This window comes from Staurois parvus, unplaced genomic scaffold, assembly GCF_062004578.1.
Source record: "Staurois parvus isolate SC_StPar_1 unplaced genomic scaffold, SC_StPar_1.0 ptg002378l, whole genome shotgun sequence".
NCBI classification, from domain to species: domain Eukaryota; kingdom Metazoa; phylum Chordata; class Amphibia; order Anura; family Ranidae; genus Staurois; species Staurois parvus.
This window is the reverse complement of record NW_028320174.1, coordinates 2,760-21,720: the sequence shown is the minus strand read 5'-3', so window position 1 is coordinate 21,720 and position 18,961 is coordinate 2,760. Positions and strand designations below refer to the sequence as shown.

The 18,961-nt window shown below is 55.4% G+C and overlaps 1 protein-coding gene across 3 annotated transcripts in view; it reads left to right on the top strand.

The window, feature by feature from the left end:
• LOC149431149 (2-Hydroxyacid oxidase 2-like) overlaps positions 1-11,591 on the top strand; it is a 42,828-nt gene extending 31,237 nt beyond the window's left edge. For all 3 annotated transcript variants that reach the window (XM_089665861.1, XM_089665862.1, XM_089665863.1), the window contains exons 6-8: positions 1,934-2,092; positions 7,233-7,302; positions 8,571-11,591. In XM_089665861.1, the coding sequence (XP_089521987.1) occupies positions 1,934-2,092; positions 7,233-7,302; positions 8,571-8,626 (285 nt within the window). In that variant the 3' untranslated portion in view covers positions 8,627-11,591. The remainder of the gene's footprint in view (positions 1-1,933; positions 2,093-7,232; positions 7,303-8,570) is intronic.
• Positions 11,592-18,961: the final 7,370 nt, after the last annotated feature.

The following is an 18,961-nucleotide window of genomic DNA, read 5'->3' as shown; positions in this document are numbered from 1 at the left end:
ATGCTTTGCAGTCACTGGGGTCATGGGGTATCACAGGATGCTTAGAGTGCTCTGGGGCCACTAGTGTCATGGGGTGTGTCAAGATGATCAAAGTGCCCTGAAATCACTGGGTCATGGGGTAATGTAGGGTGCTCTAGAGTCATGGGGTGTGTCAGGTTGATCAAGTTGCCCTGAATTCACTGGGGTCATGGGGTTACACAGGATGCTCAGGACACGTTAGATTCTCAGGGCACTCTGTGGGATGTGGGATTCTCAGGGCACTCTGGAGTCCTGGGCTCATGGGGTTACATCAGATGCTCAGGGTTCTCTGGAGTCGCAGGGGTCATGGGGTGATATGGGATTCTCAGGGTACTTAGGGGTCATTAGTGTCAAGGGGTGATGCAGGGTGCTCCAGAGTGATGGGGTGTGTCAGGATGATCAAGGTGCCCTGTAGTCGGTGCTCATAAGGTGACACAGGATGCTCTGGGCGCTCTGGAGTCATGGGGTGACATGGGAATCTTGGGGTTCTCTGGAGTCACTAGGGTCATGGGAAGACAGAGGATTCTCAGGGTACTTAGGAATCACTGGGATCATGGGGTGACATTGGATTCTCAGGGTTCTCTGCAGTCACTAGGGTCATGGGGTGACAGGGTTTTCTGGAGTCACTGGAGTCATGGGGTGACATGGGATTCTCAGGGTACTTAGGAACCACTGGGGTCATGGGGTGACATAGGATTCTCAGGGTTCTCTGGAATTACTAGGGTCATGGGGTGACATGGGATTCTCAGGGTACTTAGGAGTCACTGGGGTGACATGGGATTCTCAGGGTACTTAGGAGTCACTGGGGTCATGGGGTGACATGGGATTCTCAGGGTACTTAGGAGTCACTGGGGTCATGGGGTGACATGGGATTCTCAGGGTTCTCTGGAGTCACTGGGGTCATGAGGTGACATGGGATTCTCAGGGTTCTCTGGAGTCACTGGGGTCATGAGGTGCCATGGGATTCTCAGGGTTCTCTGGAGTCATGGGGTGACATGGGATTCTCAGGGTACTTAGGAATCACTGTGGTCATGGGGTGACGGGATTCTCAGGGTTCTCTGCAGTCACTAGGGTCATGGGGTGATATGGGATTCTCAGGGTATTTAGGTGTCACTGGGGTCATGGGGTGACATGGGATTCTCAGGGTTCTCTGCAGTCACTAGGGTCATGGGGTGATATGGGATTCTCAGGGTATTTAGGTGTCACTGGGGTCATGGGGTGACATGGGATTCTCAGGGTTCCCTGGAGTCACTGGGGTCATGGGGTGACATGGGGTTCTCAGGGTACTTAGGAGTCACACGGTTAATGGGGCGATGAAGGATGGCAGCAAAGAGGAGAGCTGTCTCCTGACTCGCATTAGTGCCAACATTCCAGATGGTTGTGCTCCAAAGAGGTGACCTGGCACTGGAGTGGAGGAGGGGGGAGTGTGACAAATCCAATCAGCAAGGAGCTTGGGCATTGCAGATTGTAGAATGGTAGGTGAAGACTCTGGCTGTATTATGGTCACCTCATTCACCCCGGAAGGGCACAGCCCGGGCATCACTCTAAAATTTCAGCAGATGTATTTCAGAGGTAAAGCTTCTAGTACAGTGAACCTCCAGACATTGCAGGGGATGCCCATGACGGGGCATCAGGTTCTGTGCAGTAAATGAACACAATGTAGGTGTCTGGACCAGGGGCGGACTGACAACTCATGGGGCCCCCGGGCAATAGGGGATCATGGGGCCCCTGTGTCCTTGCCCAAACTCAAAAAAGCCTATGAAAAAGGTACCAGGGGCATCTCATGGGGCCCCCTACTGACCCCGGGCCCTCGGGCAGTGCCCGAGTTTCCAAATGGTCAGTCCGCCCTTGGTCTGGACTGTATTACTGACTGTTTGTGGCTCATGTTTCTGAGGCTGTCCAAACCTTTTCACAGATTGATGCTCTTTCCGAGATCGTGGAGGCGGTCCAGGGCCGCATTGAGGTGTACATAGATGGCGGCATAAGAACAGGAAGTGATGTCCTGAAGGCCTTGGCCCTGGGGGCAAAGTGTGTGTTCATTGGACGGCCCATTGTGTGGGGTCTCGCCTACAAGGTTTGTCTATAAAGATACCTTTATTGTCCAATTATGAATTCTTGAAATTTTTTATAGACCGGATCCATCCTAAATATAGAACCATTTACCCAACCGTCCAATCAGAGCCTCTGGTTTATAGACTGGATCCATCCTAAATATAGGGCCATTTACCCAACCGTCCAATCAGAGCCTCTGGTTTATAGACCGGATACATCCTAAATATAGAGCCATTTACCCAACCGTCCAATCAGAGCCTCTGGTTTATAGACTGGATCCATCCTAAATATAGAGCCATTTACCCAACCGTCCAATCAGAGCCTCTGGTTTATAGACCGGATACATCCTAAATATAGAGCCATTTATCCAACCGTCCAATCAGAGCCTCTGGTTTATAGACCGGATACATCCTAAATATAGAGCCATTTACCCAACCGTCCAATCAGAGCCTCTGGTTTATAGACCAGATACGTCCTAAATATAGAACCATTTATCCAACCGTCCAATCAGAGCCTCTGGTTTATAGACCGGATACGTCCTAAATATAGAACCATTTATCCAACCGTCCAATCAGAGCCTCTGGTTTATAGACCAGATACGTCCTAAATATAGAACCATTTATCCAACCGTCCAATCAGAGCCTCTGGTTTATAGACCAGATACGTCCTAAATATAGAACCATTTATCCAACCGTCCAATCAGAGCCTCTGGTTTATAGACCAGATACGTCCTAAATATAGAGCCATTTATCCAACCGTCCAATCAGAGCCTCTGGTTTATAGACCGGATACGTCCTAAATATAGAACCATTTATCCAACCGTCCAATCAGAGCCTCTGGTTTATAGACCGGATACATCCTAAATATAGAGCCATTTATCCAACCGTCCAATCAGAGCCTCCAGCTGGCCGGTGCTTGCAGCTGGCTACACAGGAAGGCGCCCCGCTGGCTCTTCCCACCTCATCCAGTTTGCCTGCATTTAGTAGATATAAGCTGGACCTAGGGTATGCTGCGCCCTCCCTCTATGGATGCTGTGCCCGGCCTGCTGTTCTCCTCCTCCCATCCCCGGGGCAGATCTCGTCCTCCCACACAGCACATAGATGAAATCGGATTCTTTTACAGACACAACCTCCATCTGCACAGTATGTTGCTGCTCTGACCTGTGAAATCTCCAGCACAGCTGCAGTAGCCGGCTACACATTGTGCAGGTGGAGGCTGTGTCTGTAAAAGAATCTGATCTCATTTATGTGCTGTGTTGGGGGGGGGGGGGGGGAGCTCTGCTGTGTGTCTTGCCAGCACTGACCTTTATCCTCTGCCCCACTGACCCATTCCCCACTCTGATGACCCCATCCTCCACCCTGCTGACCCCTGTCCTCTGCCCCACTTACCCCATACTCTCTGTCTTGTTGACCCCTTCCTCCGCCCTACTGACCTCTGTCCTCTGCCCCATCGACCTCTGTCCTCTGCCCCATCGACCTCTGTCCTCTGCCCCATCGACCTCTGTCCTCTGCCCTGTTGACCCCTGTCCTCTGCCCCACTGACCCCTGTCCTCTGCCCTACTGACATCTGTCCTTTGCTTCACTTACCCTGTCCTCTGTCTTGCTGACTCCATCCTCCACCCTTCTGACCCCTGTCTTCCGCCCCGCTGACCCAGTCTTCTGCCCCGTTGACCCTGTCCTCTATCTTGCTAACCCCATTTTCCACACTACTGACCCCTGTCCTCTGCTCTGTTGACCCCTGTCCTCTGTCTTGCTGACCTCATCGTCCACCCTGTTCACCCCTGTCCTCTGCCTCACTGACCCCTGTCCTCTGTCTTCCTGACCCTATCTTCCACCCCACTGACCCCTGTCCTCCTGACCCCATCCTCGACCCTATTGACCCCTGTCCTCTGTCTTCCTGACCCCATCCTCCACACTATTGACCCCTGTCCTCTGTCTTCCTGACCCCATCCTCCACCCTACTGACCCTTGTCCACTGCCCCACTTACCCCATACTCTCTGTCTTGTTGACCCCTTCCTCCGCCCTACTGACCCCTGTCCTCTGCCCTGTTGACCCCTGTCCTCTGCCCTGTTGACCCCTGTCCTCTGCCCTGTTGACCCCTGTCCTCTGCCCTGTTGACCCCTGTCCTCTGCCCTGTTGACCCCTGTCCTCTGCCCCGTTGACCCCTGTCCTCTGCCCCGTTGACCCCTGTCCTCTGCCCCGTTGACCCCTGTCCTCTGCCCCACTGACCCTGTGCTCTGTCTTGCTGACTCCATCCTCCACCCTTCTGACCCCTGTCTTCTGCCCCGCTGACCCTGTCCTCTATCTTGCTAACCCCATTCTCCACCCTACTGACCCCTGTCCTCTGCGCTGTTGACCCCTGTCCTCTGTCTTGCTGACCCCATCGTCCACCCTGTTCACCCCTGTCCTCTGCCTCACTGACCCCTGTTCTCTGTCTTCCTGACCCTATCTTCCACCCTACTGACCCTTGTCCTCCTGACTTCATCCTCCACCCTGTTGACCCCTGTCCCCTGCTCCACTGACCCCTGTCCTCCTGACCCCATCCTCGACCCTATTGACCCCTGTCCTCTGTCTTCCTGACCCCATCCTCCACACTACTGACCCCTGTCCTCTGTCTTCCTGACCCCATCCTCCACCCTACTGACCCCTGTCCACTGCCCCACACTCTCTGTCTTGTTGACCCCTGTCCTCTGCCCTGTTGACCCCTGTCCTCTGCCCTGTTGACCCCTGTCCTCTGCCCCGCTGACCCCTGTCCTCTGCCCTACTGACCCCTGTCCTCTGCCCTACTGACATCTGTCCTTTGCCCCACTGACCCTGTGCTCTGTCTTGCTGACTCCATCCTCCACCCTTCTGACCCTGTCTTCTGCCCCGCTGACCCTGTCCTCTATCTTGCTAACCCCATTCTCCACCCTACTGACCCCTGTCCTCTGTCTTCCTGACCCTATCTTCCACCCTACTGACCCTTGTCCTCCTGACCTCATCCTCCACCCTGTTGACCCCTGTCCCCTGCCCCACTGACCCCTGTCCTCCTGACCCCATCCTTGACCCTATTGACCCTTGTCCTCTGTCTTCCTGACCCCATCCTCCACCCTACTGACCCCTGTCCTCTGTCTTCCTGACCCCATCCTCCACCCTACTGTCACCTGTCCTCTGTCTTCCTGACCCCATCCTCCATTCTACTGACCCCTGTCTTCTGTCTTCCTGAGCCCATCTTCCACCCTACTGACCCCTGTCCTCTGTCTTCCTGACTTCATCTTCCACCCTACTGACCCCTGTCCGCTGCCCACCTGACCCCATCTTCCACCCTACTGACCCCTGTCCTCTGTCTTCCTGACCCCATCCTACACCCTACTGACCCCTGTCCTCTGCCCCACTGACCCCATCCTCCACCCTACTGACCCCTGTCCTCTGTCTTCCTGACCCCATCCTCCACCCTACTGACCCCTGTCCTTTGCCCCACTGACCCTGTCCTCTGTCTTGCTGACTCCATCCTCCTTCCTTCTGACCCCTGTCTTCTGCCCCGCTGACCCTGTCTTCTGCCCCGCTGACCCTGTCCTCTATCTTGCTAACCCCATTCTCCACCCTACTGACCCCTTTCCTCTGTGCTGTTGACCCCTGTCCTCTGTCTTGCTGACCCCATCGTCCACCCTGTTCACCCCTGTCCTCTGCCTCACTGACCCCTGTCCTCTGTCTTCCTGACCCTATCTTCCACCCTACTGACCCTTGTCCTCCTGACCTCATCCTCCACCCTGTTGACCCCTGTCCCCTGCCCCACTGACCCGGTCCTCCTGACCCCATCCTCGACCCTATTGACACTTGTCCTCTTCCTGACCCCATCCTCCACACTACTGACCCCTGTCCTCTGTCTTCCTGACCCCATCCTCCACCCTACTGACCCCTGTCCTCTGTCTTCCTGACCCCACCCTGACCCCTGTCCTCTGTTTGACTGACTTCATCTTCCACCCTACTGACCCCTATCTTCCTGACCCCATTCTCCACCCTACTGACCACTGTCCTCTGTCTTCCTGACTTCATCTTCCACCCTACTGACCCCTGTCCTCTGCCCCACTGACCCCCTCCTCCACTTTACTGACCCCTGTCCTCTGTCTGCCTGACCCCATCCTCCACCCTACTGACCCCTGTCCGTTGCCCCACTGACCCCATCCTCCACCCTACTGACCCCTGTCCTCTGTCTTCCTGACCCCATCCTCCACCCTACTGACCCCTGTCCTCTGTCTTCCTGACCCCATCCCCCACCCTACTGACCCCTGTCCTCTGCCCCACTGACCCCATCCTCCATCCTACTGACCCCTGTCCTCTGCCCCACTGACCCCATCCTCCACCCTACTGACCCCTGTCCTCTGCCCCACTGACCCCATCCTCCACCCTACTGACCCCTGTCCTCTGCCCCACTGACCCTATCCTCCACCCTACTGACCCCTGTCCTCTGCCCCACTGACCCCATCCTCCACCCTACTGACCCCTGTCCTCTGTCTTCCTGACCCCATCCTCCACCCTACTGACCCCTGTCCTCTGTCTTCCTGACCCCTTCCCCCACCCTACTGACCCCTGTCCTCTGCCCCACTGACCCCATCCTCCATCCTACTGACCCCTGTCCTCTGCCCCACTGACCCCATCCTCCACCCTACTGACCCCTGTCCTCTGCCCCACTGACCCCATCCTCCACCCTACTGACCCCTGTCATCTTCTGTAACATTGTAAATGGTGGAGCCGCCATATTGATGCTCTTTTACGTACTCTACAGCCAGCTCAGGCTTTTGCATAGACAACGGCAAATGTTTTGTGCAGAGTAGGAAACAGTTCAGTTTCCTGTTCACTTTTTTTACCCTTTTGGGGAGATTTCCCTTCATTTCCTGTCCCAGAGACACAACAGGAAGTAAAAGGAAATCTCTCCGGAGTAGAAATCACCGATAAAAGGTGTCCCCATCAGAAGAGCTCCCCTTCTGTTCCTCCAAAATGTTGGATTCCCCATCACAGTCCGTGCCGGAGACCAAGGTCATTCGGACAAATAGAGGGCTAATCTTCCCAGCGGGGACACAGGCGGCAATAAAAAAATGTTTTAGCTCTTCATACACTTTATCGATTTTACGGGTTCTGAATCGAACAAACTTTCATCTGCTTCTCCCCTTATTTACTGTTAGGGAGAAGAGGGCGTCCGGGGCGTGCTGCAAATTCTCACCGATGAATTCCGCTTGTCCATGGCACTCTCAGGTAAGACTGTGACGTCACAGCCAATGATGGGACACTACTATTATACATTATATAGCTCTGACATATACCGCAGCGCTGTACAGAGATCACTGAGCCAGGAACATCAGTCTCTGAACCAGAGGAGCTTACACTCTAATGTCCCCTCCCCCACAGTCCCATCAGTCTCTGTACCAGAGGAGCTTACACTCTAATGTCCCCTCCCCCACAGTCACATCAGTCTCTGCACCAGAGGAGCTTACACTCTAATGTCCCCTCCCCCACAGTCACATCAGTCTCTGTACCAGAGGAGCTTACACTCTAATGTCCCCTCCCCCACAGTCACATCCTATTATTATTATACATTTATATAGCTCTGACATATACCGCAGCGCTGTACAGAAGCTGCAGTCCCAGGGCCACCATCACAAGTCATGGGGTCCCCGAACAATCTATCTTCCATTCGTTCTTGAGCTAGCTAATATGGCCCAGTGGGGAGGGGGCGGGTCACATGCTGGCTGGCGGCCAGTCAGTAAGCGAGCCTGGCACTCCAGTTGTTGGGCACCACAGGTCGAATGTTATTCATTCACTAGAGGTTCTCGGGGAACTGAGTGGACTTTGGAATGAAAAACTTCTGGATGACTGGATGCAGAGCCGTCATTAGAATTCGCGGGGCTCCTGCTTAGACCCGGACCCAGTATTAGGGTGCTGCCTGTAGCCCCCCCCCATCCACGGTGCTGTCCAGTACTGCTGCCAGGAGGTGCACTTCTGTAGAGGAATGCTAGGCGGGAGGAGGGGAGCAGACAGACAGATTGCGCATGCTCACTGAGGCTGCAAAGCTGTACAAGGAGCCCTCCAGCGCTTCCTGTGATGTTGTGTACAGGATCTCATAACATGACTTAAAAAAAAAATAATTTGTCCAGCAAAACTGGGGCAAAATCGAGTGTTCCCCCTATTTCCTCCACAGGTCGAATGTTATTCATTCCTAAAGCATGGTTCAGGAAAATACTGCATTGTGGCCACTAGATGGAGCTGAGGATCATCGGGAATGAATACTTCTTTACTATGATGCTCAGCTCCATCTAGTGGCCTTAATGAGGTATTTTCTGGAACAACTTTTTTTTTTTTTTTATGAATGACTAACATTCGATTTTTTTTACACGCACTGAACAAATGTGGATGCAAATGTGGAAGTTTGGAGACCCCGTGTCTTAGAGCACTGTCCTTGTTCCCATCCCCCAGATCCCCGAATTCTCCGCTGACGTTCTATACTCCATCTTTGTTTTTCCTAGGTTGCCGCAATGTGTCCGAGATCAACCGGAACCTCGTTCAGTTCTCGAAACTGTAGATGGCGGCGGAATCGCTGTGCAGGAGAGAAAAAGAACTACAGGAACCCCACCACCCTAAACGCCCCACCCTGTCCGGGGGGGGATTTAATTGTTGAAAACTTCTTCTCATTCGGGATTAATTGTGAATTCTGAAATTTGATTGGTGGATGACTACGCCAAGTGCCTTATGATTGGGTGGATCTGAGCCCATGTTATTCTCAGACAGGTCCTCTGTATAGAATCAGATGGGATGAAAATCGATACGAATCAATACACAAAATATACAATCTCTTAAGCCGCCTTCTCCTCTCCGCCCCGCGCGACAGCCGCCTTCTCCTCTCCACCGAACACAACAGCCGCCTTCTCCTCTCTGCCCCGCGCGACAGCCGCCTTCTCCTCTCCGCCCCGCGCGACAGCCGCCTTCTCCTCTCCGCCCCGCGCGACAGCCGCCTTCTCCTCTCCGCCCCGCGCGACAGCCGCCTTCTCCTCTCCGCCCCGCGCGACAGCCGCCTTCTCCTCTCCGCCGAACACGACAGCCGCCTTCTCCTCTCCGCCGAACACGACAGCCGCCTTCTCCTCTCCACCGAACACAACAGCCGCCTTCTCCTCTCCGCCCCGCGCGACAGCCGCCTTCTCCTCTCCACCGAACACAACAGCCGCCTTCTCCTCTCCGCCCCGCGCGACAGCCGCCTTCTCCTCTCCGCCCCGCGCGACAGCCGCCTTCTCTCCGCCCCGCGCGACAGCCGCCTTCTCCTCTCCGCCCCGCGCGACAGCCGCCTTCTCCTCTCCGCCCCGCGCGACAGCCGCCTTCTCCTCTCCGCCGCGCGCGACAGCCGCCTTCTCCTCTCCGCCGCGCGCGACAGCCGCATTCTCCTTTCCCCCCCCCCGCGCGACAGCCGCGTTCTCCTCTCCGCCTCACGCAACAACTGCATTCTCCTCTCCACCACACGCAACAGCTGCGTTCTCCTCTCCACCGAACACGACAGCCGCCTTCTCCTCTCCGCCCCGCGTGACAGCCGCCTTCTCCTCTCCGCCCCGCGCGACAGCCGCCTTCTCCTCTCCGCCCCGCGCGACAGCCGCCTTCTCCTCTCCGCCCCGCGCGACATCCGCCTTCTCCTCTCACTAAGAAATAAAAACCGCCTTGGCGAGCTGCGCTCTCTGACGACCGGCCACAGGTGCAAAAATTAACATTTCTTTATTCATTTCCATGCGTGTTTTTTTTTTGTGCAGGACGCAGATTCATAGCCCCCCCCCCCCCCCATTGCAAAAAAAAAAATCCAAAACAGTCTCTAGGTCATTCATTAAGGGTCCAATCAGACGCTGGCACCCTGGGGATGACCGCGCGTGGGCTGGCGATGCGCCCAAACGTCCTAAAACCAGAAATGCGCCATTGTTTGGCACGCCACAACCCATGGTACCTCGTCCACGCATGTCGTGGTGCAACAGCTGCATTGCCTAAGGCCGCGTTCGCGTGGCAAGTGTAGGAGGGTGAATGCGCATTATGCGCCGCAGCACGCAATGTACGAATCGGACAGCAACACGCGAATGCGCATTATGCACTGCAGCACGCAATGTACGAATCAGACCGCAAAAGGCGAATGCGCATTATGCGCTGCAGCATGCAATGTACAAATTGGACCGCAAAAGGCGAATACGCATTATGCTCTGCAGCACGCAATGTACGAATTGGACCACAGCACACAAATGCACATTATGCGCTGCAGCACGCAATGTATGAGGCGAATGCGCATTATGCGCTGGAACAAAAAAAAAATGTGTCCACGCCACGTTTTAGGGCTCATTTACACCGCAGCGCACCTAAAAACACAGATAACGCACGCTGACGCATTCATTTTTTAATGCGATGAGCTGTATTTTTACTGCGAGTTACACTGCGTCATTAAATGCGTTTTCGGTAAAGACCACATCAGGGGTCAAAATTCTTTTACGTATCACGACAGACGCATTGCCTTGATGCCTGTTGACATGCGTTGGTGCATTTCACCGAATGAATGTTGGGGGTTTTTTCACGCTACGCACATGATCGGGTCATCAGACTCAGTTCCCACCTACAGATGTGACCAGGTTTCTGCGCATTTTTCCTGCGTCGTGTTCAGCGCGGCCCATTCGTAACGATGGGCGGTCCCTGACTCCTTTCTGAAACGCACCGTGAAGCACTATGCACTTTGGCATACTTGAAAACCCGCGAGTCAGCAAATGCGTCGAGAAGCCATTGACATTCAGTGCGGTGCGTTTCTCTCGGGGTCAGGAAAGCGTGTAGACTATGCGCATGTTTCCGATGCACAAAAAATTGCGCAACTCTGCGCATGTTCTCAAAATGTGCTAAAAACACGCGCCAATCATTGTTAATCGCATCCCAAACGCAGCAAACAAGGCGCTCCTATTAATGCGTGGCAAAAGGCGACGGTAAACGCATGAAAAAGGTGCATGAGCGCGTTTGGTGTGCCACTGAAATGAATGGGCCGCCCTATGCCTGAAGCGCGACCGCACGTCTACGCGCCGCATCGGGTGAATGGGAGTTGAGGGGCCAAAACGCTTTTATGCTGCAGTACATTGCGAGTTGCGTTACGTACATTGGGTGTTGCGGCGCACAATGATGCTTTTGCATGCGTTGTCATGCGTTGCCAAAAATGACGCATGCCCAGTTTCTTCGGACATTTCGGTGTCCCGCCAGTCCAAATGCAGACAAAAAATAGCGTAGCGCGCAGCGGCATTGCAATGCACCGGGATGCCAGAGTGTGAATGGGCCCCTCATCCTCTCGTCCAATGACATCGCAGAACGCGCAGCCCTGACAGTACTGCGCAGGATTGTGTCCGCACTGCGCTCCACCTCCTAATCGCAGCGACAGGAAACCAGCACATCATCTTACCTCATCCAGACAGACGTCCAGACCTCTCCATCCATCACCAACCCCGGAGACCGACCTGACCCCGCAAGGTGATCAAATAAAGGTGCAAATCCAACATGGCGGTCATGCGTCTTTCCTTTCAAATGGTATCTGAAGCAGATCTCTGTTGGCCAGATTACTGCGGGGAGTGGATGAAATATAGAGAGCGGGGTGCAAGAGTGCATATCTCACAGAGTGCAGGGGTCAGGGGTGGGTACTGCGGAGAGCGCAGGGGTGAGGGGCGGGTACTGCGGAGAGTGCAGGGGTCAGGGGCGGGTACTGCGGAGATTGCAGGGGTCAGGGGCGGGTACTGCGGAGATTGCAGGGGTCAGGGGCGGGTATTGCGGAGAGTGCAGGGGTCAGGGGCGGGTACTGCGGAGATTGCAGGGGTCAGGGGCGGGTACTGCGGAGATTGCAGGGGTCAGGGGCGGGTACTGCGGAGAGCGCAGGGGTGAGGGGCGGGTACGGCGGAGAGCGCAGGGGTCTGGGGCGGGTCCTGCGGAGAGCGCAGGGGTCTGGGGCGGGTCCTGCGGAGAGCGCAGGGGTCTGGGGCGGGTCCTGCGGAGAGCGCAGGGGTGAGGGGCGGGTTCTGCGGAGAGCGCAGGGGTGAGGGGCGGGTACTGCGGAGATTGCAGGGGTCAGGGGCGGGTACGGCGGAGTGCGCAGGGGTCAGGGCGGGTACGGCGGAGAGCGCATGGGTAAGGGGCGGGTCCTGCGGAGAGCGCAGGGGTCAGGGGCGGGTACTGCGGAGAGCGCAGGGGTCAGGGGTGGGTACTGCAGAGAGCGCAGGGGTCAGGGGCGGGTATTTCGGAAAGCGCAGGGGTCAGGGGCGGGTATTATGGAAAGCGCAGGGGTCAGGGGCGGGTATTATGGAGAGCGCAGGGGTTAGGGGCGGGTACTGCGGAGAGCGCAGGGGTCAGGCGCGGGTATTGCAGAGCGTGCAGGGGTCAGGGGCGGGTATTGCAGAGCGTGCAGGGGTCAGGGGCGGGTCCTGCGTAGAGCGCAGGGGTCAGGGGCGGGTACTGCGTAGAGCGCAGGGGTCGGGGTGGTACGGCGTAGAGCGCAGGGGTGGGTATTGCGGAGAGCGCAGGGGTTAGGGGCGGGTACTGCAGAGAGCGCAGGGGTCAGGAGCGGGTATTTCGGAAAGCGCAGGGGTCAGGGGCGGGTATTATGGAAAGCGCAGGGGTCAGGGGCGGGTATTATGGAGAGCGCAGGGGTCAGGCGCAGGTATTGCGGAGAGCGCAGGGGTTAGGGGCGGGTACTGCAGAGAGCGCAGGGGTCAGGAGCGGGTATTTCGGAAAGCGCAGGGGTCAGGGGCGGGTATTATGGAAAGCGCAGGGGTCAGGCGCAGGTATTGCAGAGCGTGCAGGGGTCAGGGGCGGGTATTATGGAAAGCGCAGGGGTCAGGCGCAGGTATTGCAGAGCGTGCAGGGGTCAGGGGCGGGTATTACGGAGAGTGCAGGGGTCAGGGGCGGGTATTACGGAGAGCGCAGGGGTTACGGGTGGGTATTGCGGAAAGCACAGGGGTCAGGGGCGGGTACTGCAGAGAGCGCAGGGGTCAGGGGCAGGTCCTGCGGAGAGCGCAGGGGTCTGGGGCGGGTCCTGCGGAGAGCGCAGGGGTCTGGGGCGGGTCCTGCGGAGAGCGCAGGGGTGAGGGGCGGGTTCTGCGGAGAGCGCAGGGGTGAGGGGCGGGTACTGCGGAGATTGCAGGGGTCAGGGGCGGGTACGGCGGAGTGCGCAGGGGTCAGGGCGGGTACGGTGGAGAGCGCATGGGTAAGGGGCGGGTCCTGCGGAGAGCGCAGGGGTCAGGGGCGGGTACTGCGGAGAGCGCAGGGGTCAGGGGTGGGTACTGCAGAGAGTGCAGGGGTCAGGGGCGGGTATTTCGGAAAGCGCAGGGGTCAGGGGCGGGTATTATGGAAAGCGCAGGGGTCAGGGGCGGGTATTATGGAGAGCGCAGGGGTTAGGGGCGGGTACTGCGGAGAGCGCAGGGGTCAGGCGCGGGTATTGCAGAGCGTGCAGGGGTCAGGGGCGGGTATTGCAGAGCGTGCAGGGGTCAGGGGCGGGTCCTGCGTAGAGCGCAGGGGTCAGGGGCGGGTACTGCGTAGAGCGCAGGGGTCGGGGTGGTACGGCGTAGAGCGCAGGGGTGGGTATTGCGGAGAGCGCAGGGGTTAGGGGCGGGTACTGCAGAGAGCGCAGGGGTCAGGAGCGGGTATTTCGGAAAGCGCAGGGGTCAGGGGCGGGTATTATGGAAAGCGCAGGGGTCAGGGGCGGGTATTATGGAGAGCGCAGGGGTCAGGCGCAGGTATTGCGGAGAGCGCAGGGGTTAGGGGCGGGTACTGCAGAGAGCGCAGGGGTCAGGAGCGGGTATTTCGGAAAGCGCAGGGGTCAGGGGCGGGTATTATGGAAAGCGCAGGGGTCAGGCGCAGGTATTGCAGAGCGTGCAGGGGTCAGGGGCGGGTATTATGGAAAGCGCAGGGGTCAGGCGCAGGTATTGCAGAGCGTGCAGGGGTCAGGGGCGGGTATTACGGAGAGTGCAGGGGTCAGGGGCGGGTATTACGGAGAGCGCAGGGGTTACGGGTGGGTATTGCGGAAAGCACAGGGGTCAGGGGCGGGTACTGCAGAGAGCGCAGGGGTCAGGGGCAGGTCCTGCAGAGAGCGCAGGGGTCAGGGGCAGGTCCTTTAGAGAGCGCAGGGGTCAGGGGCAGGTCCTTTAGAGAGCGCAGGGGTCAGGGGCAGGTCCTTTAGAGAGCGCAGGGGTCAGGGGCGGGTATTTTGGAAAGCGCAGGCGTTTCATGGAAGATCTCTGGAAGAAGAAGCTATAAAATGCGTCTTGTCATCTTCCAATGCATCGCACGCTCCCCCCAGCCAGTGGCAAACGGTTTGCCTCGACCCTCTAACTGCTACATCTGCAGCCTGTTCTGCTGAAAAAAAAAAAACCCCAACAGACTTACTGGCGGGATCGCCGGGGGAAAACGAAGGAAAGAAAGCTTAAATAGAAAAGGAATGCAGCCGCTGCACGGAGGAATTGGCAAGCCGCAATATAATGAATGAGCACTTTTGGTCGTAACGCCGCATCCAAGTGAGGCCACACCCCCTAAAGGGAAAGCGCTCCCCGCTTCCGGGTCAGGCGAGGGATCTCGTTTCGGTTACCCCTGACTTGGCCCCGACCGAGTCAGAAACCGCACCGATAGGACCGCTGTGATGGCGGGCGATTGGGTGCCACTTGGCATGCGGATTTCAAATCGCAGGGAATGCAAATCGCATGCCAAGCCACACCCCCTGCGACCGGGGACTTAGGCTATGGTGATGTATGACCTCTCATGTCTGCAATCGGGAGAAGCCGACAGAAAGGACATCGATTGTTATATGACCTCGAAGTTTTCTTATTTCCGGACTGTACTGTCCCTGGTTGTTGCACTCTTACCGTAAAGAAGACCTCCCACTAAATCTACATTGAGCCCGGTAGACTGATATCATCTATATAGCGATCCTCTATACTGACATCTTTATCTATATATTGGTGCTTTGTATTGATAAATCATTGTTCCAGGTTTTCCTATTTACAGTCCTGGTTGTTGTACTCTTACTGTAAAGAAGACTTCCCACTAATCTTTATATTGGTCCTTTATACTGACATCATCTATATGTTGACCCTGTATACTGACATATTTATCTATATATTGGTTCTATGTATTGATACATCATTGTTCCAGGTTTTCCTATTTACAGTCCTTGTTGTTGCACTCTTACTGTAAAGAAGACTTCCCACTAATTTATATTGATCTTACATACTGATATCCTCTATATATTGATCCCGTATGCTGACATCATCATCTATCTATTGATACATCATTGTTGTAATTTTTTTTTACTTCCAGATTATACCGTCCTGGTTGTTGCGCTCTTACTGTAAAGACTTCCAACTAATCTATATATTGATCCTATATACTGATATTATCTCTATATATATATTGATCCTGTATACGGACATGTTTATCTATATATTGGTTCTATGTATTGATACATCATTGTTCTAAATTTTCAAATTCTCAGATTATACAGTCCTGGTTGTTGAACTCTTACTGTAAAGAAGACTTCCCACTAACTTATATTTGTCCTGTATACTGATATCATCTATCTATTGATCCTGTATAGAGACATGTTTATCTATATATTGGTTCTATGTATTGATACATCATTATTACATCCCCTCTGTCTATTACCGCACAGTCCCGGTGGTCGCACTCTCACAGTAGAGAAGCCCTCCCATCTCCTGTCTGCACTGAGTTGGTTCCTCTCCCCTTCCCCCGTCTCTCAGTCCAAGGACAGGGAGGGGAGCTGATCCTCTGAAATCTCCAGCTCAGGGGGGGGGGGAGGGGAACGTCCCGGGAACAATTGAAGGACATTGTGGAACTTTTAACTGCAGCCCGGAACTCCCAGCTCCACAAAGGTGACTCCTCCCACCTCTGGCTCCTCCCACCTCCGGCTCCGCCGCACGATTCGTCTACAGTCATGGCAACAAATTCTGCGATTTGTCCGCACCGCGCGACGCAACCGGATCCCTTTAACACTTAGCTGTTCAGTGTCTTTGCATCAGAGCCCCCCCCCCTTACATGGGAGTCCTCAGCAGATTCCCCCCCTTACATGAGAGTCCGCATCAGAGCCCCCCCTTACATGAGAGTCTGCATCAGAGCCCCCCCCCCCCCTTACATGAGAGTCCACATCAGAGCCCCCTCCCCCTTACATGAGAGTCTGCATCAGAATCCTCCCCTTACATGAGAGTCAGCAGCAGAGCTCCTCTTATATGAGAGTCCGTATCAGAGCTCCCCCTTACATGAGAGTCCGCATCAGAGCCCCCCCCCCTTACATGAGAGTCCGCATCAGAGTCCCCCCCTTACATGAGAGTCCGCATCAGAGTCCTCCCCTTACATGAGAGTCCGCATCAGAGCCGCCCCCCCCCTTACATGAGAGTCAGCATCAGAGTCCTCCCCTTACATGAGAGTCCGCATCAGAGTCTTCCCCTTACATGAGAGTCCGCATCAGAGCCCCCCCCCTTACATAAGAGTCCGCATCAGAGTCCCCCCCTTACATGAGAGTCCGCATCAGAGTCCTCCCCTTACATGAGAGTCCGCATCAGAGTCTTCCCCTTACATGAGAGTCTGTATCAGAGTCCTCCCCTTACATGAGAGTCCGCATCAGAGCCCCCCCCCTTACACGAGAGTCCGCATCAGAGTCTTCCCCTTACATGAGAGTCTGTATCAGAGTCCTCCCCTTACATGAGAGTCCGCATCAGAGCCCCCCCCCCCTTACACGAGAGTCCGCATCAGAGCACCCCCCCTTACATGAGAGTCCGCATCAGAGCCCCCCTTACATGAGAGTCCATATCAGAGCCCCCCCTTACATGAGAGTTTGCATCAGAGTCCTCCCCTAACATGAGAGTCCGCATCAGAGCCCCCCCCTACATGAGTGTCTGCATCAGAGCCCCCCCCGAGGGTTTCACAGAACAGCTGTATTTATACTGAGATCACATGACACACAGGGGGACTCCGGCACAATGAGAGGTCCTCCATGGTCAGCACCGGGGTGCAGGCAGCTTCTCTGGAAGACTCAGATACTGCAAGGAGCCCCTCCTCAGTTGTTACTAGAGTAGCGTAATTCTACTGGGGTGCCCCCCCCCCCGGGTGCCCATAACCCCTCCCCCCACCCCCCGGGTGCCCCCCCCGTCCTCAGGCCTGGGGCCTCTCCAGCTGTCTTCCTGTGTCACCCAGCTGTGTTCTGTACTGGTTTACTACAGCAGGGATTCTCAGCTGACATCGGGGGTGGGGGGGGTTGCGGTGGATGGGGGGGACTCTGATCTATGGCCTGTGGGTCACACTCGGCCCTCAGCGGCCCCTCACTCAGGCCTTCAGCCCACCATCCCTGTTTGTCCCCAACATCCACAAGCTCCTCCCCCTTACTCTGGTCTTGTGGGTTCCTCTGGCTGCGCTGTCACTGTACTGGATTGGTTGCTGGGATTGCAGTGTACTAACAATCATGTAAGCCCCCCTCACATCAGAGTCCTCCCATACATGAGAGTCTCCATCAGATTCCCCCTTATATTAGGGTCCAGATTAGAGTTCACACATAAGAGTCCTATCAGAGTCCCCCCTTACAATGGGGTCCAGTTTAGAGTCCACACTTGTACATGAGAGTCCTATCAGAGTCCCCCCTTACAATGGGGTCCAGTTTAGAGTCCACACTTGTACATGAGAGTCCTATCAGAGTCCCCCCTTACAATGGGGTCCAGTTTAGAGTCCACACTTGTACATGAGAGTCCTATCAGAGTCCCCCCTTACAATGGGGTCCAGTTTAGAGTCCACACTTGTACATGAGAGTCCTATCAGAGTCCCCCCTTACAATGGGGTCCAGTTTAGAGTCCACACTTGTACATGAGAGTCCTATCAGAGTCCCCCCTTACAATGGGGTCCAGTTTAGAGTCCTCACTTGTACATGAGAGTCCTATCAGAGTCCCCCCTTACAATGGGGTCCAGTTTAGAGTCCTCACTTGTACATGAGAGTCCTATCAGAGTCCCCCCTTTACATTAGGGCCTGAATTAGATTCACCACTTGCATAAGAGTCACCATAAGAGTTCCCCTGATATGGATCCTGATGTAAGGGGGGGACTCTGCTGGGCTAAAGCTCATTTGAAATGTATTCCTTTGTTTTACTGAAGTTCTTTCTGGTCCGTGATTATATGTAAAATATACGATGTGGCCCCCCGACTGAAAACTTTGGAGGCCCCTGGTCTAGAGTCTCATGGAGTCTGCCCTATGCAGGCACGTGCAGGTGCGGACTGACCATTCGAGCACTCGGGCGCTGCTCAAGAGCCCGGGGTCAGTAGGGGGCCCCATGAGATGCCCCTGGTACCTTTTATAGGCTTTTTTGGGTGTGGGCAAGGACACAGGGGCCCCATGATCCCCTATTGCCCGGGGGCCCCATGAGTTGTCAGTCCGCCCCTGGGCACGTGTTACCGTGACTAAGCCACAGGGAGCGGCCATGTTTGTGCCGCTTTCAGAATCCATTGTGCATTATTCATAAAGAAGAATTCTTTTTTTTTGGCTGTACAGTGGAGCTGTACCAGCATTGCATGGGTTACCCGCTGGTTGTGTTCTTGTTCTAGGGGAGGGGACAGCAGAGATATACTTACCTGAGCCGCCGATCCACCCCACACAAAAGCAGTCCCTTCGGCCCCTGAACCAACCCCCCCCCCCCCCGGGTGGTCCAACTGTCTTGTAAATGGACTGCTCCTTGATGTCAGCATGCTCCATAGACAGGAACAGTCCACTGTTGGACCGCGGGGGAGCGCAGTTTTCCGGAGGATTGCTGGATCAGGTGAGTGGCTACTAAATATTCCACGCTCAACTGTTAGTGGGATTATAACAAAGTGGAAGCCACTGGGAACAACA